Source organism: Schistocerca cancellata, chromosome 5 (genome assembly GCF_023864275.1).
Source record: "Schistocerca cancellata isolate TAMUIC-IGC-003103 chromosome 5, iqSchCanc2.1, whole genome shotgun sequence".
In the NCBI taxonomy this organism is placed as follows: domain Eukaryota; kingdom Metazoa; phylum Arthropoda; class Insecta; order Orthoptera; family Acrididae; genus Schistocerca; species Schistocerca cancellata.
In genome coordinates, this window is record NC_064630.1 from 114,368,410 (window position 1) to 114,390,437 (window position 22,028).

General features: G+C 41.8%; 1 protein-coding gene across 1 annotated transcript in view; it reads left to right on the plus strand.

The window, feature by feature from the left end:
- LOC126188387 (hemicentin-2-like) overlaps positions 1 to 22,028 on the plus strand; it is a 724,732-nt gene that overhangs the window by 484,407 nt on the left and 218,297 nt on the right. The window contains exons 3-4 of the mRNA XM_049929987.1: positions 4,872 to 5,071; positions 8,604 to 8,714. Of these exons, the coding sequence (XP_049785944.1) occupies positions 4,872 to 5,071; positions 8,604 to 8,714 (311 nt within the window). The remainder of the gene's footprint in view (positions 1 to 4,871; positions 5,072 to 8,603; positions 8,715 to 22,028) is intronic.

Genomic DNA, 22,028 nt, shown 5'->3' on the forward strand with positions numbered 1-22,028 from the left:
TAGATCTCAGTAGTCTGTCTGGCCACAGTATTTTATGTGACCAAACCGTTTAATCCTATTAATCTCCGTAATTTCTTTTAGGGGCTTGTCGGTAGTATATTTCGTATTATTTCAGTCGTTACCCTTCACGTCTTACCGAGGATCCCTTGCAGAAAGCGCATCTCTGTTGCTTGTATTCTAATCAGTTTCTTCTTTGTACAAGTCCAGCATTCTGATCCATAGGTCATAACTGGAATGTAACATGACTTGTACATTATGATCTTTGCTTCGTCAAGTATTTTCCAATTTCTAGTTACGTCCAATAGACAATAACAAAAATTTCCAACAGTTTTCTATTCTCTACGAATTTTCATTCTTGTGTTTCCTTTCTTCGTTAATTTAATCACTCGGTACCTGAAAATATCAACTTCTTTAACAACTTTTTCACTGCAAGTAACATCCTTAATTTTTTCATTTTTCCTGCTTTCATTACATCAGTTTTTATTAAGCTTATTTCCATGCCTGTTTCTTGAATTACTCTCTGCCAGGTGTTTAGTTGTTGTTGAAATTTTTTTTCTTTAATTGTTTTCACATGGTGTACGAATTCTGATTTTTACCCCAATATTATGCTTAATGATACTTTTTCTGTTTACACTAAATTTGGTTGGAATGACTGAAGCTCTTTTAGCATGGCATGTTCGTCTTGAAACCTTCCCGTCTCCTTGCTATCTCTTTTGTTACGCAACCTTCCCTTCTACAATAACCTATGAAACCTTCCCTTGGGATTTCTGTCTCTTGCTTAATAATAACAAATGAAATATTCCCTCTGAAATTTATATTCTTTCTCAATCTTCGGATACAAATTTAATTGCTGCTTATTAAAAGTGATTTTATGATTATTTCGACGAAACATAGAATGTGTCGTTATTCTGTAATAGGAAAGCTGACGTTATTATTTAGTTAATTTGACTGACGTTACGTAATTCATAGTTAAACTTTTTCTTGACAACAATAAAATTTTGCAAAGTTTTACGTTGATGGTTTTCAGGATGGATTATAATCATAATACAATATTGCTGGCAAAAATTAATTATATTCTGAATGAAATGATTTTAAAAACGTTCAAATTGGACTGACTTTTTTAAATAATCTTACAACTAGCATTGCGCAAACATATATTCAGTAGTCTTGAGTTTCTCAAAAAAAAAAAATCAGTATTATCAGTTCCCCTTCTGAAAGTATTTGTATGGAATGTAGCCATGTATGGAAGTGAAACATGGACGATAAATAGTTTAGACAAGAAGAGAATAGAAGCTTTCGAAATGTGGTGCTACAGAAGAATGCTGAATGGTTAAGATGGCTCAGAGCTCTATGAGATTTAACATCACAGGTCATCAGTCCCCTAGAACTAAGAACTACTTAAACGTAACTAACCTAAAGACATCACATACATCCATTCCCGAGGCAGGATTTGAACCTGCGACCGTAGTTGTCGCGCGGTTCCAGACTGAAGCACCTAGAACCGCTCGGCAACTCCGACCGGCAAGAATGCTGAAGATTAGATGGGTAGATCACAAAACTAATGAGGGTGTTGAACAGGACTGGGGAGAAGAGAAGTATGTGCCACAACGTGACTAGAAGAAGGGATCGGTTGGTAGGACATGTTCTGAGGCATCAAGGCATCACCCGTTTAGTATTGGAGGGCAGCGTGGAGGGTAGAAATCGTAGAGGGAGACCAAGAGATGAATACACCAAGCAGATTCAGAAAGATGTAGGTTGCAGTAGGTTCTGGGATATGAAGAAGTTTGCACAGGATAGAGTAGCATGGAGAGCTGCATCAGTCTCAGGACTGAAGACCACAACAACAACAGTTCCTCTTATGATAGTAGTTGGCTGATGTCTCTGTACATACGTTTACAATCTCTTGTAAATCATAGCTGGTGGCTGACAGGCACACCGCTCCTCTCAACCTCTCGCTACAGACCTGCTACCGACTCTTTTCACTTCTCGCTTACCGCTAACTTCCTACGAACGCTGAAGTCCGGTCTCACCCGGCAACAATGCTTTCTGGTGCAGACAATCCCTGCTACCATTACAAAATGTATCAATGCGTCGTCTTTCCCGCTCTTTTCTTAAAATGTATCCATACGCAGTGTCTCCCGCCCTTTTTAAAATTGTATCAATGTGCGGTCTCTCCTGCCAACAATACTTTGGTGCAGACATTCCCTGCTACCACAATTATTTTCCAACATTACAAATATTAATTACTGCTAAACATCTTTCATAAATTGTGGTTTGACAATAGACCATACAAATATACACTACTGGCCATTAAAATTGCAACACCAAGATGAAATGCAGATGATAAATGGGTATTCATTGGACAAATATATTATATTAGAACTGACATGTGATTACATTTTCACAAAATTTGGGTGCATAGATCCTGAGAAATCAGTACCCAGAACAAGCACCTCAGGATGTAATAGCGGCCTTGATACGCCTGGGCATTGAGTCGAACAGAGATTGGATGGCGTGTACAGGTACAGTTGTCCATGCAGCTTCAACACCATACCACAGTTCATCAAGAGTAGTTACTGGCGTATTGTGACGAGCCAGTTGCTCGGCCACCATTGACCAGACGTTTTCAGTTGGTGAGAGATGTGGAGAATGTGCTGGACAGATCGGCAGTCGAACATTTTCTGTGTCCAGAAAGGCCCGTACCGGACCTGCAACATGCGGCCGTGCATTATCCTGCTGAAATGTACGGTTTTGCAGGGATCTTGTGAAGGGTAAAGCCACGGGTCGTAACACATCTCAAATGTAACGTCCACTGTTCAAAGTGCTTCCCGAGCACGGGGTCCCGGGTTCGATTCCCGGCGGGGTCAGGGATTTTCACCTGCCTCGAGATGACTGGGTGTTTGTGTTGTCCTCATCATTTCATCATCATCCAGGAAAGTGGGGAAATTGGACTGAGCAAAGATTGGATAATTGTACGGGCGCTGATAACCACGCAGTTGAGCGCCCCACAAACAAAACATCATCATCATCACACTGTTCAAAGTGCCGTCAGTGCGAACAAGAGGTGACCGAGACTTGTAACCAATGGCACCCCATATCATCACGCCGCGTGATACACCAGTATGGCGATGACGAATACACGCTTCCAATGTGCGTTCACCGTGATGTCGCCAAACACGGATGTGACCATCATGATGCTGTAAACAGAACCTGGATTCATCCGAAGAAATGACGATTTGCCATTCGTGCACCCAGGTTCGTCGTTGTGTACACCGTCGCAGGCGCTCCTGTCTATGACGTATCGTCAAGGGTAAGCGCAGCCATGGTCTCCGAGCTGATAGTCCATGCTGCTGCAAAGGTCGTCGCAGTGTTCGTGCAGATTGTTGTTGTCTTGCAAATGTCCTCATCTTTTGACTCAGTGATCGAGACGTGGCTGCACGATCCGTTACAGTCATGCGGATAAGAAGCCAGGCATCTCGACTGCTAGTGATACGAGGCTGTTGGGATCCAGCACGGCGTTCCGTATTACCCTCCTGAACCCACCGATTCCATATTCTGCTAACAGTCATTGGATCTCGACCAACGCGAGCAGCAATGTCGCGATACGATAAACCGCAGTCGCGATAGTTTCCAATACGACCTTTATCAAAGTGGGAAACGTAATGGTACGCATTTCTGCTCCTTACACGAGGCATCACAACAACGTTTCACCAGACAACGCCGGGCAACTACTGTTTGTGTATGAGAAATCTGTTGGAAACTTTCTTCATATCAGCACGTTGTAGGAGTCGCCACTGACGCCAACCTTGTGTGAATGCTCTGAGAAGCTAATCATTTGAATATCACAGCATCTTCTTCCTGTCCATTAAATTTTTCGTCTGTAGCACGTCATCTTCGTGGTGTAGCAATTTCAATGGCCAGTAGTGTACAAGTGGTTCAAATGGCTCTGAGCACTATGGCACTTAACATCTGAGGTCATGACTCCCCTAGAACTTAGAACTACTTAAACCTAACTAACCTAAGAACATCACACACATCCATGCCTGAGGCAGGATTCGAACCTGCGACCGTAGCAGTCGCGCGGTTCTAGACTGAAGCGCCTTTAACCGCGTGGCCACACTGGCCGGCAAATATACAAGTATAACATTTCAATAATAAATGAAAAGCACCAGTTTGCTTTTGTTCTACAATATTATTTTTATTGCTAACCGGTTTTCGGCTTACAAGGCCATCTTCAGGCATTTACTGAGTATTATCACCAAAGAAGTTAAATGTTAGCAGACAACATTGGAAGAGAAGTAACACATCTAGAGTGAAGTAGAAACATACAGTGAGTAACATCTTTGCAATGAAATAGTAAAAACTGAACAGTACATAAATAACAATGGAGTAGACAGGAAAACCTTTAGCACAAAATAGGAATAGTTAATAGAAACTGTTATGTAGGCATGCTATTCCTATTTTGTGCTAAAGGTTTTCCTGTCAACTCCATTGTTATTTATGTACTGTTGAGTTTTTACTATTTCATTGCAAAGATGTTACTCACTGTATGTTTCTACTTCACTCTAGATGTGTTACTTCTCTTCCAATGTTGTCTGCTAACATTTAACTTCTTTGGTGATAATACTCAGTAAATGCCTGAAGATGGCCTTGTAAGCCGAAAACCGGTTAGCAATAAAAATAATATTGTAGAACAAAAGCAAACTGGTGCTTTTCATTTATTATTATAATGTTGTTCTACCAAGAACCGACGGAATATTCTGTTAATATAACATTTCACTTCTTAAATAGCCTTTGCATCGGCATTCTTGTAAGTCGTGAGTGTATTTGTGGGAGACGGCCCCAGCTAGCCTGCCATCCGCGTGTTGCAGCATGGACGCGCGCGGTGGGCAGCTGCAGCGCTGGTCGGACCAGGAGGTGCTGGACGGCCGCGCGCACTTCTGGGCCGACCGGAGGCCCGCCGAGCTGCTCATCAGGCGCGCGCTCGCCTCCGACGCCGCCGTCTACCGCTGCCGTGTCGACTTCCGCGTCGCCCAGACCCGCAACTCCAGGGTCAACCTCACCGTCATCGGTAAGCAGCACTAGACTTAGCATCCGCACACATTACAAAAAGGAATGTATGTACGTATGTATGTTCCACATCACTTCCTAAACCAGTTGACCGATTACAGCCAAACTTGGTACACGAAACGCTTAATGTATGGAAACAACCACCTCCGACCCAAAGAAAATCAGTTGGGGGTGAGAAAGATTGTAGCTGCACAAATGGCAAGACTAAATTCAAAAAAATGGCTCTGAGCACTATGGGACTTAACATCTGTGGTCATCAGTCCCCTAGAACTTAGAACTACTCAAACCTAACTAACCTAAGGACATCACACACATCCATGCCCGAGGCAGGATTCGAACCTGCGACCGTAGCAGTCGCGCGGTTCGACTAAATTCATCCGCTAGTTGGGAATGTGTGTTCTCAGTGGCTTGCAACAAACTTTCCGCATAATTTCAAAGCTTTTCGAGACTCTTTTTCGCTGATGAAAGGAAAAAAGTTTCTCGGTCTCTGCATTTTTTCTGTTCCTGCAGTAAAACTGCCGCATCATGCATGACGTTTTAATTTATTACTTCCTTACTGTTAACTCTGTTCGCATCACATGTAGCAGATAGTGTCCACATATGCAACTGGATGCACCTGCACAATGTCCACCTCCGGTAGCTCAGTGGTCAGCGCGGCAGAATGTCACTGCTTAATGGCCCGGGTTCGATTAATCCCAACTAAAACTTTGGCATCGCTGCCCGCAGAGCCTTACTAGCCTCCTGCTTCACAACTTTGCGCCGGCTTCCTTGTCCGCCCCAGTACTGGTATCGACCATTCCGACCCCCTTTTATTACATCCAACGATTTTTCCTGGAGTTCAGTTATGTCTACCGGTCCTTACCACTTACACGTTTGTACCTCACGAAAACAGTTTTCGAACTGTTACAACAGTGCCGCCTGTCCTACCCCATCGAACGTATGTATCCACAGTACGTGTGGCGACACATATGGAAGGCGATCCATGCGCGTTTTCTCGAATCAGACATTCAATCAGCGTGGTACATCACCGTCAATGGCAAACAAGTTAACCGACATCGTCTGCACCACATCCATCTCGCCGATTCATCCCTCTGCACCCACTGTGGAGTGGATGACACGGATGTCCACCGGTTCCACTGTGGCACAGTGTTCGACGTCTGGACACTTGCGTGGCGAATTTTGGCGTTTCTTACTCGACAGACACCGGCTCAGATCGACGTCCACATGCTTTTGTACCCCGATCAGACTTTCTACCCCTCCGCCAAAACTCACTCTGTGAATTGGATCTGTGGCCACACGATCCGCTATCTTTTAACTTCTGGCGACAAGTCTACGCTAGGATATTGGACTTATCTCAACGAAAGACACTGCGTCCTCATACGCAATCCACGCTATAAGCAATATTTTTCCAATTTCTTACGGAGGACCTTCGATGAGCCACATTGCGAAATATGGGAGAGTGTGTCACGGGAATGATACAGGGTTTGGGCTGGAAATCATTAAAAGAAAGGCGTGTTTCGTTGCGACGCAATCTTCTCACGAAATTCCAATCACCAACTTTCTCCTTCGAATGCGAAAATATTTTGTTGACACCGACCTATACGATAAAATGAGGGAAATCAAAGCTCGTACGGAAAGATGTAGGTGTTCATTCCTTCCGCGCGCTATACGAGACTGGAATAATAGAGAATGGTGAAGGTGGTTCGATGAACCCTCTGCCAGACACTTAAATGTTATTTGCAGAGTATCCATGTAGATGTAGATGTAGATTTAGATATACTGCACGCCGTTCTGCAAGAGTCAGGGAAGTGTGATCCAATTTCAGATTGGATTTCTGCATAGTATTAACCAAGTGAAAGCTACTAATTTTCTGAATAAGCTGAAATTGTTAAAAAGAAACGACAGTATAGAATAAACATATATTGAGAGGCCAATGTCAGATTACCCAGACTAAAGAACGGGGGTCGACAAAAAGTTCGCGAACTTACACCACTTATTGACCGAACCGCCGGTTTCTGAGCCAGAAATACCTTTAGAGAATTGGAAGTTACTCCAAAATATAGTACCGTGCTCCATAACCGAATGAAAATGAAGTAGACTACTTTTCTTGTCGAATGTCACTTACTTCAGATACCGTTAGAATAGTAAAAATGGCAGCGTTAAATCTTTGAACAAGATCTAGAAATTGGGCTTTCCGCGACAGTTTACTATCTGTCCGAACAACTAGAAATTTTAAGTGTTCAGTTTCACTAATCATATGCCCATTCTGTGAAATTAAGAAGTCGGGCTTTTTTGAATTGTGCTTAGAAGCTGTAAAAACGGAGTCTAACTGTGGTTTAGCGTCAGTTTATTTTCTAAAAGCCATGAACTTCGTTCGGAAAATTATTGAAATTGACTAACATTCAGTGGCAGTAGCAAGTCATGCTGGGTTCTTCTTCAGAAAGCTGTAAACGTTTCCGGCCATTATCTGTTAGGGTCTTTTATCGACCACTGTTCTGTGTTACATGGCTTCAAGTGGAACACATCACTTAGTTTGACTAAATGTCATCAGTGGTTGCGGGTCTCGTGATCACCCAGCGCACAGGATTCTGAAAAGTAGTTTGCTACTTTTAGCTAATGCTATTGCTTTGCCCGGTTAGTTTAAATGGTTCAAAATTGCTCTAAGTACTATAAGACATAACATATGAGGTCATCAGTCCCCTAGACTTAGAACTACTTAAAACTAACATAAGGACATCACGCAGGGCCGGCCAGAGTGGCCGAGCGGTTCTAGGCGCTACTGTCTGGAACCGGGCGACCGCTACGGTCGCAGGTTCGAATCCTGTCTCGGGCATGGATGTGTGTGACGTCCTTAGGTTTGTTAGGTTTAAGTAGCTCTAAGTTCTAGGGGACTGATGACCTCAGCAGTTAAGTCCCATAGTACTCAGATCCATTTGAACCATTTGACATCACACACATCCATGCCCGAGGCACGATTCGAACCTGCGACCGTAGCAGCAGCGCGGTTCCGGACTGAAGCGCCTAGAACCACTCGGCCACAGCACCCGGCAGTTTAAATGGAAATGACATTCATTCAACTCGGTGCCGGCCGGTGTGGCCGTGCGGTTAAAGGCGCTTCAGTCTGGAACCGCGTGACCGCTACGGTCGCAGGTTCGAATCCTGCCTCGGGCATGGATGTGTGTGATGTCCTTAGGTTAGTTAGGTTTAAATAGTTCTAAGTTCTAGGCGACTGATGACCTCAAAAGTTAAGTCGCATAGTACTCAGAGCCGTTTGAACCATTTGAACCATTCAACTCGGTACTGTTCAAGGATAAGTCGAAGAGTTGTATGAGATGCTTTTGTTTGTAAATTACACTTGCTTGCAAGTAGCAGTGTGTGTGTGTGTGTGTGTGTGTGTGTGTGTGTGTGTGTGTGTGTGTGTGTACGCGTATGTGTGTGTATGTGTTGACTTGAGTTCCTTGAGTTGTGGCTAGGGCTTTAGATTTAGGTTGCCACGCAACTGAGACGTGACGGCCACTAATTTTCTGCTGCAGTGCCTCCGTCGCGACTGTTGATCGAGGACGACGCCGGCCACAGGTTCACCTCCGTAGCCGGGCCCTTCTCAGAGGGCGACACGCTGCACCTGCGATGCATCGCCTTCGGTGGTAAGTCGGCCGCGAGACCGCTCTACGCTGCGCCATGCAGATTCTTTCAGATGCAGGGAACAGGGAGTGGCAACTGACCCTTAACATAGACAAATGTAATGTATTGCGAATACACAGAAAGAAAGATTGTATGTTTATATGTACGGAACGATTTGAAGTGGAATGGTCATATAAAATTAATTGTTGGTAAGGCGGGTGCCAAGTTGAAATTCATTGGGAGGGTCCTTAGAAAATGTACTTTATAAACAAAGGAGGTGGCTTACGAAACAGTCGTTCGACCTTTGCTTGAGTATTGCTCATCATTGTGGGATTCGTACCAGGTCGGGTTGACAGAGGAGATAGAGAAGATCCAAAGAAGAGCTGCACGTTTCGTCACAGGGTTATTTGGTAAGTGTGATAGCATTACGGACATGTTTTGCAAACTCAAGTGACAGACTTTGCAAGAGAGGCGCTCTGCATCGCGGTGTAGCTTGCTGTCCAGGTTTCGAGAGGGTGCGTTTCTGGATGAGGTATCGAATATATTGCTTCCACCTACTTATACCTCTCGAGGAGATCACGAATGTAAAATTAGAGATATTCGAGCGCGCACGGAGGCTTTCCGGCAGTCGTTCTTCCCGCGAACCATACGCGACTGGAACAGGAAAGGGAGGTAATGACAGTGGCACGTAGAGTGCCCGCCGCCACCCACCGTAGGGTGGCTCGCAGATTATAAATGTAGATGTAGATGTAGGTACAGGGTGCTTTCGATTAAACGTCGCTACTTGAGAGGACCGCCATGAAAAACGACTATGAAAGTGACATTTTGTGGAAACATTTATGAGGACATGTGGAAGAGAAATAACGAGTAAACCGCTGAAAGAAACACGTTTTAATTTCCACATGGGGGTCTAACGTTTGTTAATTGCATACCATGCTGACGTTTCGGGTTACAAACGTAGCTGAGTGGGCACGAAAGCCGGAACTGCACTAGATACCATTTTACAGTTATTGTCCACGGACTTTTTGAACGGTGGACCAGGGAATGTTCAACTGTCGCGACAAGGCTCGCTGTTTGAAGATAGCACATTGCGTCCAGCATTCGCAGCCATAGCAACAGTAACTTCTTCAACAATTTGTTGCGCAATTGGCCGTCGGCCTCTCTCGGGAGCAATCCCAAATCAACAGTTAATTCGAACTTCCGAATCATATTCCTCAATCATGGTGCGGAAAGAGGACCTCTTCGTAATTCTTTAATTCATCGATACCGGCCAATAGCGGCTACACTAATGCTGTGGTGTTGATGAAACAGCCTTAACGAGAAAAGCCCTGCTCAGCTTGTCCACACCAGTTACGGCAAGCACTACTAAATTTCTTTTATTTCACGTCCGTGGTCACAAACGTATAAGTCCTCAGACTACCGGTTCCGGTCAGCAATGACCGTCATCAGATCTGCAGTGAAATATAGGAAAAACACACAACTAGTTGATTGCCTGCAGCTTAAAACAATAGAACAGGCCATGATGGAAAGTATTACTGGCATAGACGTGAAAATTTTGCCCTTTAAATGTAACGAGGCACCAATGTTTCACAAAAAAAAATATCCTAATATACTGAAGCCAACTGTGCATCGTCAAATGCTAAACACAAAATCTGCGTCAGCATCGTCACAGAATTAGGGTGTTTCAAAAATGACCGGTATATTTGAAATGGCAATAAAAACTAAACGAGCAGCGATACAAATACACCGTTTGTTGCAATTTGCTTGGGACAACAGTACATTTTCAGGCGGACAAACTTTCGAAATTACAGTAGTTACAGTTTTCAACAACAGATAGCGCTGCAAGCGATGTGAAAGATATAGAAGACAACGCAGTCTGTGGGTGCGCCATTCTGTACGTCGTCTTTCTGCTGTAAGCGTGCGCTGTTCACAACGTGCAAGTGTGCTGTAGACAACATGGTTTATTCCTTAGAACAGAGGATTTTTCTGGTGTTGGAATTCCACCGTCTAGAACACAGTGTTGCTGCAACAAGACGAAGTTTTCAACGGAGGTTTAATGTAACCAAAGGACCGAAAAGCGATACAATAAAGGATCTGTTTGAAAAATTTCAACGGACTGGGAACGTGACGGATGAACGTGCTGAAAAGGTAGGGCGACCGCGTACGGCAACCACAGAGGGCAACGCGCAACTAGTGCAGCAGGTGATCCAACAGCGGCCTCGGGTTTCCGTTCGCCGTGTTGCAGCCGTGGTCCAAATGACGCCAACGTCCACGTATCGTCTCATGCGCCAGAGTTTACACCTCTATCCATACAAAATTCAAACGCGGCAACCCCTCAGCCCCGCTACCATTGCTGCACGAGAGACATTCGCTATCGATATAGTGCACTGGAGTGATGACGGCGATATGCATGTGGGCAGCATTTGGTTTACTGACGAAGCTTATTTTTACCTGGACGGCTTCGTCAATAAACAGAACTGGCGCATATGGGGAACCGAAAAGCCCCATGTTGCAGTCTCATCGTCCCTGCATCCTCAAAAAGTACTGGTCTGGGCCGCCATTTCTTCCAAAGGAATCATTGGCCCATTTTTCAGATCCGAAACGATTACTGCATTACGCTATCTGGACATTCTTCGTGAATTTGTGGCGGTACAAACTGCCTTAGACGACACTGAGAACACCTCGTGGTTTATGAAAGATGGTGCCCGGCCACATCGCACGGCCGACGTCTTTAATTTCCTGAATGAATATTTCGATGATCGTGTGATTGCTTTGGGCTATCCGAAACATACAGGAGGCGGCGTGGATTGGCCTCCCTATTCGCCAGACATGAACCCCTGTGACTTCTTTCTGTGGGGACACTTGAAAGACCAGGTTTACCGCCAGAATCCAGAAACAATTGAACAGCTGAAGCAGTACATCTCATCTGTATGTGAAACCATTCCGCCAGACACGTTGTGAAAGGTTTCGGGTAATTTCATTCAGAGACTACGCCATATTATTGCTACGCATGGTGGATATGTGGAAAATATCGTACTATAGAGTGTCCCAGACAGCAGCGCCATCTGTGGTTGAAAATTGTAACTACTGTAATTTCGAAAGTTTGTCTGCCTGAAAATGTACTGTTGTCCCAAGCATATTGCAACAAACGGTGTATTTCTATCGCTGCTCGTTTAGTTTTTATTGCCGTTTCAAATATACCGGTAATTTTTGAAACACCCTGTATATTACTTATAGTTTATAGAGGAGTCATCTTGCCAGCAGCGCTATTGTTCAAAAGAAACTGCTGCACAGGTCACAAAATGTTTGTGTTGCTAGATCGCCAGATGCCGCTACTGTAGCGTACATATATTCAATGGTAATTGCAAAATGTAAAATAAAGCCAGCCGTTGTGGCAGAGCGGTTTAAGGCGCTTCAGTCCGGATCCGCGCTGCCGCTACGATCGCAGGTTCGAATCCTGCCTCGGGCATGGATGTGTGTGATGTCCTTAGGTTAGTTAGGTTTAAGTAGTTCTAAGTGCTCAGTAGTTCTACGTCTATGGGACTGATGACCTCAGATGTCAAGTCCCATAGTGCTTAGAGCCATTTGAACCATTTTTTGTCAAATAAAAAGAGCGATAAAATCAGTAAAGTCTGTAGTGCGCTTATAAGGCGTAAAAGTAATTACAGGAATAAAATGAAATAAATTAAAAGACGACATAAGTCATATTGTTAAAAGGAAAAAATTAAGTGACAGTAATTTTGATACTCTCCAGTGGCCTCGTCTTATTATAATCGCAGCCATTTCGAAGCTTGTGACACCAACAGTATTAATAACCTAAATCCTTCAGCGCATAGTCAGAACATCATTCTTATACTGTGTGTTATCCACACCGCAAATAGTTTTTCCTATACACTGGCAGAAGTAGGAAATGTTTAGTTATAACCACCCTGCACCTAACATGGTGCAGAATATTTCCGATTGGGTCCGATGGCCTTCATCGAAGGCATGGTAGCTTCTCCACATGAAACTATCCACCAAACGGCAGTGGACATCTGTCAACGAGGGTGTGCGTGGGTCATTCAGCGGCTGTTGTCCGGGTATTCTGAACGCTGAACACCGATTTTACGTCTGCGCCTACATGATTTTATTGTTGTATGCAATGCTTTGTGCTGCGAATCACATATGCAAATCGATAACGAACAAGAAATTATTTGTAATTTCTTAAGGTTTCCGTCAGAGTTGCAAACAATATTTTTATTACTGACTAGTTTTGAACTTTCTCCTTCATTTTCAAACTATTACCTGCACTGGAAGGCACAATGTTATTAACAAAACATGAAATGGAGTATTTTCAAACATCTTGTGAGCACAGGGTATAGAAAACCTTTAAATCTTATGTGACATATGTGCATATGTGAAGTGTCACTGTGTGTAATATATTTGTTTTTCCGTCATACCAGTGTAACAAACGTCATTTGACTGTATTACTATTGTCTTCATAAATTCAAAATTCGACAGGCGCCCTTAGTTCTTCATAGATAAAAAAATTTGAAAGGCGGTCTCAGTTGTTTATTATGTAGTCGTATACTCCGTGCTTTAGAGAGCGTAATGTTGCAACCAAATACATAGTTACTGTATTAATAAAGGTGTCAACATAACCGCACTATTTTTTAAGTTACAGATATATCATAAGCTAAACTATTTACTGAATTTTGAAACGTTTTTAATATATGTTATTTATCACACTACTGTAATCTGTGCAAAATGTTTGAAAAGTTTTATTTCAGGATTTGGTAATAACACTGTGCTTTCAAATATAGGCAATGGTTTGACAGTGAACGAAAATGTTCGAAACTAGTCACTAATAAAAATGTTATTTGCGGCTCTGACGGAAACATTAATTACCAACAAACAATCCTGCTGGAGGAACATCGAAAACGAGCGTTAGAGGTTGAATATACAGCTTCAGTTGTAAGGTTGTATTTATTTGTCAGTACATAAAACACGACCGATTTCGGACTCTTACACGCCCATCATTACCAGTGATACCGGAAATACACAAGAGACCGAAGCTAATAATAATTTTTACACGCGATAGTGGGCAGTGATATATGCGAAGAACACCAAGACATTGATACTTTGTGCTGTGATCCAGGGCCCCTTGATGGACAAATATAATACTTAGTGTACCACCAGCGAGCACACAGTACGGAGTAGTGTATAGGAAGACGTACGCAATCTGGTAAGCCAGAGAGGCAAAGGCACTGATGGCCATTCACAATTTGAATTAGTGATTTACATTCAAAAAGAAAAAAAACCACAAGAAAGTTACATTAAAAGCATTAATAGTGCGTTATGAATGGTAAAGTAATATACTGAACAGGGGCAGAACAGAACTGTTGTAAAACTAACTGGTAACCGGCGACATAAAGTTTATGTGTAAATCGTAAAACACACACACACAAAAAAACGTTTTTCATTTCGAAGAATGGCATGCAAGTTTTTATTTAGTGGGGACACATACGGTAACTTGGAATAACATGCCACAGTCATGGGTTAAAAGAACACACACACGTGGCACTCCTATTAAAAAAAGCATCTCGCTACTAAACAAAATGGAAGGTAGAAAAAGCTTGAAGTCCACACTGACAAAAACTCATATACCAGTTAATAGCCAGCAGCAGTAACACTAAGGGGGCACATTAACAGTAGGAGCTATTCAGAAACAGCTAACCCAGACGGCGAGTCAAAGAGGTTTACGTGAGATTAGATGTGAGGCAGACTGCACATTTAGAACAACAGGCAGATTTTAATTTAATGAGGACACAGATAATAACGCACAATAGTGCGCTGTAGCCACAGGACGAAAATATAAAAATATGCAAACTTCCATCAAAAGAGTAGCTTTCCAGCTATGTTTAATAGAATGTGGGTGGACCATACAGTCATTACTATAGAAAATGAGTACATGCCTTATAATAGCTAAGCTTCATTAGGCCACCAAAGCAATGGCGAAAACACTGACCCGGTTAAGAAGTACACATGCGTAACGTACAATTATCAGAAAACAGGAGGAGGAGGAAATGAGGCTGGACGCTCCTTCAAAACAGAAAAGTTTCTTCAAAAAGGCTGCTTGCTTAAGCGAAGTTTGCTCATTAAAAATGTCCGACGGATCACGGTTAATGCTGAGTATAATTTCTATTTCTTCTAAAAGATTTAAAACAAGTCGTTTCGTTGATTACTTAAAATACTGCAGTTCGTGTTTATAAATGAAATGAAATAATTATGATTCTTCAAGTGATTAGTGAGGGCGGATTTAGAATTTCTAAGGTCCTGGTGCTCTGTATAGCGTATGCTAAATGAGCAGCCATGTTGGCCTACGTAGACGGAAGGACAATCACTACACTGGATGCGACAGACATTCGATTGCGTGTTGCGAGTGTCTTCTCTGGTTTTGTGGTGCTTCGGTAGGAGCCAGATCTTAATGGCGATATAGATCACTGGTATAAAGTCGTCTTTACTGAGCCATTGGCCGATCCTATCGGATGTAACATCTACGTACTGGATCCTGCAAATATTTTTAAGGATTATCATTACTAGTAGACGATATGGGAATTTGGTACCGATCGTTAGAAGAGACTTTCGATTGCTTTTGCTGGAGTGAACAACAACAAAGTTCAGTTGGTAACCATTAGCAAGTACCATATACTTAGTGATATCTTACTCATGCTCGTAGTTTTGCTTTGACAGAGGGACTGTAATAACTCGGTAAAGCATTGCACGAAGAGTAGCCTTTTTTTGTTTCGAATGAACTGGATAGCAGTCAGTAATAGAACCAGTAGTCGTTGGTTTCCTAAATATATTAAAGCGAACTTTACTGTCCTCTAACGCAATTTACAAATCCAGAAATGGGAGTGTAAAACCAGAGTCGTACATCAAATCATGACATTAAGAATAAAGAGGAGTTAATTACACACCTCACACGAGTGACCGTAAGCAGTGATAAAAATCTAGCAGGTATACGAATATCGCCGTTAAAGAGATGATTCTTATTACTGAGTCCAACTTATGGCGAAACTCTCGTCTAGATTTACAAGAAAATAATAATTTCCTTCGTTTCTTCAGAATTTTTATCTAGCTAACTACTCTGATTTTAAAAATTCCGTAAATCTACAAACTAATGAGTTAGCCATGGGAACTCCATTGCAGGTATAATAGCTAACGGTTACATCAATCACAGTGAAAATCAGCTTTTTCCAACCCACCCCCAACACCTTCAAAGAGCAGTGTGCTACAAAAGATACGTCGATGATATCATACTTTTGTATGTCTTGTTTAGACTCCCAATTTTGAATTTGGAAACTACGTTAGTGGATACTAAAGTTCACATTCATCTATTTAGGAAACCAGAGAGGACTGATAATATTGTTCACTGCTCTTCAGTTCATTGAAAGCAGTGCTTTACCGCGCGAGTAAAGTTTCTCTCTCAAAACAAAACTGCCAGCGTGAGTTGGATATCATTAAATTTATAGCACTTGCTAATGGGTACCAGCCTAACTATATTGATGTTCTTCTCCCCCTAATGCAAACAAAAGTCACTTTTAAAAATAGGTTCCAGATTGTCCTGCCATTTACTAGTAATTGATAATTTTAAAAAAAATTTACACGACACCGTATGTAGCTGTTATATCCAATAGGATCAGCTAATGGCTTGGAAACACGACATTATACCCTCCCTCTATATCGGACATCTATTGAAACCAAAGAAGACAATCGCTATGCAGAATCTGGTGTCTACTGCATCCTTCCGCTTATATTGGCCAAACTGGCCGTTCCTTTAGCATTCTTTTGAGATAGCATCAGGATATCGGCAGTTCTAAATCCGCCCTCACTAAAGACCTGAAGAATTATTGTCATACCATTTCAGATACAAACACTAACTGCACCATTCTTTATGATCAACGTAACAGCCTTGTTTTAAATCTTTCAGAATAAATAGAAGTTATCCACTGCATTAACCGTGGTCCACTGGGCATTTTGAATGAGCAAACTTCGCTTAAGCAAGCAGCCCGTTTAAATAACTTTTACGTTTTGAAGCAGCACCAGCCTAATTTCCTTCTCCTGGTTTCTGATTATTGTACGTTACACCATTTCTTATAGTAACTACTGCAAAGTCCTCCCAATTTCTATTAAACATAGCTGTAAATTTCCTCTTTTAATAGAAAATAGCATATTTTTAATTTTTCATTCTATGACTACGAGGCATTATTGTGCGTCGTTATCTGTGTCCTCACTAAATTGAAATTTCCCTGTGATTCATGACGTAAAATTTGTCTCACATCTTATCTTACGTAAGCCTCCTTGAGTCACCGGCATTTACATAGCTGTTTCTCAATTGCTCCTACTTTTAATGTGTCCCTTTACTGCTATTGCTGCTAGCCATTAATTGGTGCAGGAGTTTTTGACATTGTGAAGCTTTTGCTGCCTTCCATTTTGTTCGGTAGCGAGATACTTTTTCATAGGAGTATGTGTATGTTCTTTTAACTTATGACATGTTTATGTTCTTTTAACTATTGACTATGAAACGTTATTCCAAATCGCCTTAAATGTCTTCATTAAATTAAAAACTTGCATGTCATTCATAGAATCGAAAAAATTTTTTGGTTTTGTTTGTACATAAATTTTATGTCGCCGGCCTTCAGGTAGTTTCACTACAGTTCTGTACTGCCCCTGTTCAATTTGTTGCTTTACCGATCATAATTTACCCTTAATGCTTTTCATGTAACTTTCTTCTAATTTTTTGTCTTTTCAATGCAACTCAATATTTCAAATTGTGAACGGCCATGCTAGTTGGTCTCACGTTGTTCTTCCCGTCAACAGATGGCAGTACGTTTGCCTGTCTTGTTTACCAGTTTGCTTCCTTTTTCGTGTAGGCTACCCCGTGTTCTGCGTTCGCTGGTGGTACACCACGTCCTATACTCTACTACGTTGCTCGGGGTCAGAGTACAAAATATAACTGTCCTTGTGTTCATTGCAAATTTCTTTCCCCGGACTGTCATTCGTATTATTGTCTGCCATCGCTTTGCCATTGAATTAGGTTTTTCTGCAACTATTAAATGTTATTGTAGATTTTTTTTGCTTTTTCATATGTACTGCCTCGTATAAAAATCATTATTAGATACGGTCTAAACCTGTCGTGCTGTACTGAAAAATGAAAAGAACCCTACAAGTGAAGCGATATCTTCAAACCGTACCTTAATTAATAAATTACAAATATATTTAATTACTAATCATGATACCAACACAACGCTGGAATTGCACAAGGAAATTGTTTATCCTTATAACTTTTTTAAGCCATCATGCAGCTTCTGTGTTAACTTCTTAATGCACATTTACTTTCGCACACCCAGACGTTACTATGTATGATAGCTTTATATCGATCTGTCTGGAAGTCGACTGTCGTGATGACACAGTTTCTTCTTCATAACGTGTTGTTTCATATTTACTTGTTTCTAGACACAAGATCGTACCGTATACCCAGTTGCTACTTGTTTATCAGGAGGCCATACGTTATTTGTAATTCGATACAGCTGTATCCATGTGCTCTGTAATTTATTATCGACCCTATACATGGGCAGCATGGGCATCTTTTTTCTGCGTCAGGAGTGACAAAATTTCTCACGCCATTCAACATTGTTTTACGGGGCATGTTAACATGAGTATGAGAAAAAACAGACTGGTGATCGGAACTAGCCGGAAAGAAAGACAGAAACAATCACATGTCGGCTGACAAAACATTTTAATCAGGGCATGTACACTGCCGCTACATCTGGCATTCGATGTTCTCGAATATGTGAAGTAATCAAGCGAACATACGGGTTGACGTCACGCGCCGCACCTCGCCTGTGTTTTCCAGCTTTCAACATTGTGTGCCACATCTGCAGCCTATGACCATCGTTCCCTTACCTCTAATGGTACAAACATAGTTTCATAATTTTATTCAAAGAATGAAAGAGATTCTTTCCCTGTAAAAATAACAATGAAATTCGGTAACGTTTAAGAAGCTGTTCAACTGCAAGAAGAAATGCTAAGACACAAAGTGCTATCCATACTTACTGCAGTACACACTGATCATCTCTGTCGCCGGCCATTTGACAGTTGTCGGTGGACTACGTCATTCTCTATGATTCTTTATGTCTGTCTTTGTGACATATGAGTACATTTTTAGTCCGAAAACATTAATCGCCACACACTCTGTGTTACAGGCCGGTTTTCAGCGCATAATGGTTTGTCTTCCATAAAGCGACCCATTAAAACTGTTGCCTTATGAGTGCTACCAGTTGCTCAGAATTCCTTCTGATGTTGTGTCAACTTACAAAGGAAACCACGCAGTACTTATTGATTCTGATCCAGAACATATCCAGTTATTGGAAACTGTGTCTTGTTATTTGATCCTTACTATGTAATCCTCCATACATTGTCACTATTATAAATATTAATTCCCTTACCTTCCTTCCTACTACAGGTGTCATCCGAGACTCTGTCCTATGTCCTTTCCTTTTCTTAATTTAAACTATCGATAAGCCGAAATTACTTCCATCTGTTGACTTTTTCGCGTCCTTCACTACGGTGAGGGAGCAGCTTTCCTATCTTTTCTATGTGTTACTGCACGAATACCCGCTTTTCCTATGACTCTACCTACATTAGCTGGCGTCCACGTGTAACCAACATCCTATACACTATTCCCTCTCTCATCAATTCTAAATAAGAGCTTCTCCTCTCTTCTCCATCATGTTTACCCTTTTCCTATTCATTATATACGTTGGTTATAGGATCGAGAGACGAGAAAGGCTAACTGAGTTCTGCAATAAATTTAAGTTAGTAGTAGCAGACTCACTTGTTCAACAACCACAACAGGAGTAGCTGAACTTTGAGAAGGTTTCAAGACGTGGGAAGATTCTAGATGAAATACATTATGGTCAGACACACATTCCAAAACCATATACTGGATGTCGTGGTATGCCGATGAACACATATAGTCTGGAATAACAATTTAGTAATGATGAAGAGCAGGCTGAAGTTTAGGAGACTAATACGCAAAGTGGGATACTGATGTTCAAGGAATGATGAGTTGGCCTTGGAATTCACCGAGGCTATTAGATACTGCAATATTAAGTATCTCAGTGGGCAAATCAATTGAACGTTGAATGGCAGTCAAGCAATTTGGAATGAGAACACAGCTACAAAGAAGGTAGTGGCGAAACTTTGGGAGACAGAAGAAGTACATCAATTGATCGAAGAAAGAATGGAGTACAAAAATGTTGAGGGAAATTCAGAAATAAAGAAATATAAGTCACCAAAGAATGAAACATATATGAAACGCAGGGAACCTAAGGCGAAATCGCTGCAGGAAAAATGTGACGAAATCGGAAAAGAAATGGATGTCGGATAGATCGACTTAGCAATTAGAAAAGAGAAAACAACCTCATGTGAAATTAAAAGCAAAGGCGGCAACAATAAAAAAAGAGATGAAAGTCCAATGTAAAGAAGAGAGTAGATATCAGGAGAGAGTACATTTGATGGCCTTACGAGGGGAACGACTTGTCCGCTGACGTGATTAATGAAGAAACAGAAGGAGATATCGAAGACATAGTGATCTGGTATTAGAATTTAACAGAGGTCTGGAAGACTTGCGATAAAATAAGCCAGCAGAAACGTATATCATTAATTCGGAGTTTCTGAAATCATTGGAAAGTTGCTGGTGTGCATGTACAAACTGTGAGTTATTATTATCGTGAGTAGTAGTATTTAAATTATCATTAATCTCTTACTGTTTGACTCTAGATTCCTTAATCTTGTCATTTATCTCGTCACAAAACAGTTTTAACTTCTCTACCTGCAGCTTGAAGTTTTATTCCTGTTTGGTACTAGATTTCTTGATCTTGCCACAAAGTTCGTTGTTAAACATTTGAATCTCATTCTTAAATTCTCTAATGTTTTTATTAGATTTTCTACAGCATTCGTTATTGGATTTTCTCACAATATTAAGTTGAACTATATTAATTGTGTAATATAGTTATAGAAAGAGGGGAAGACAAAATTATTATGCTCGATAGGAGTAGACGCAGTACCTGAATTTCTCATAACAATATTGGATTGTGTCACGGTATTTTGATCATCTGAATTGCGTCACGTATGACAGGAAATAATAGCCTGTACTCTGATTACTCACAGTATTGTTCGAAAGTTCTCTGACTTCATTATGCTGAGAAGAATTTTCTCCATTTTTTCTCAAATTTTTCGACACTTCATTTGAAGCTATCTAAAGATAGCTTGTCTTGTCCATTCCTGCCCGTGCTCTAGTTTTCGTTGTCGTTGCAACAGTAAAACAAATAATATAAAATACAGAATTAACAAGAAAGTTGCCTCCGGCGCTACTAACACGATCACCGTGGGCTGTAACCTCGCATGTCGCGCGGCCTCTTTCCAGCGAAGGCTGCGCCCGCCGACTTTTGACTCCTCTCTCAACAACTGTTCGCTCGCTACTAATCGCGATAATAATATCTCACACTCAGAGTTTGGGTGTCACACCAACAGAAGCATTGGTCAACTTTGCAAAGAAACTTTAACATCCAAGTTTTAAGCTACAAATCCAAACCCACATGGTTCACCGACATTGGTATGAAAAACACGGGAATTAGAATGTGCATAATAGATAACAGAATACCTTTTAGGTAAGCAATACGAACGAACCTTTCAGAAAGGTTATTAGAATAAACAGATAACATGAAATTATTCCACAAAGAATAGGTAGAAGACTTCCTAAACATAGGAAACTATGGGACTTAACATCAATGGTCATCAGTCCCCTAGAACTTAGAACTACTTAAACCTAACTAACCTAAGGACATCACACACATCCATGCCCGAGGCAGGATTCGAACCTGCGACCGTAGCAGTCGCATGGCTCCGGACTGAGCGAATAGAACCGCTAGACCACCGCGGCTGGCGTTTACTTTTCTGGTAACCTTAGTGCAAATTAACTTCAAGTAGTTTGAGAAACCTATGTAAATGATTTTCTACACTCCTGGAAATGGAAAAAAGAACACATTGACACCGGTGTGTCAGACCCACCATACTTGCTCCGGACACTGCGAGAGGGCTGTACAAGCAATGATCACACGCACGGCACAGCGGACACACCAGGAACCGCGGTGTTGGCCGTCGAATGGCGCTAGCTGCGCAGCATTTGTGCACCGCCGCCGTCAGTGTCAGCCAGTTTGCCGTGGCATACGGAGCTCCGTCGCAGTCTTTAACACTGGTAGCATGCCGCGACAGCGTGGACGTGAACCGTA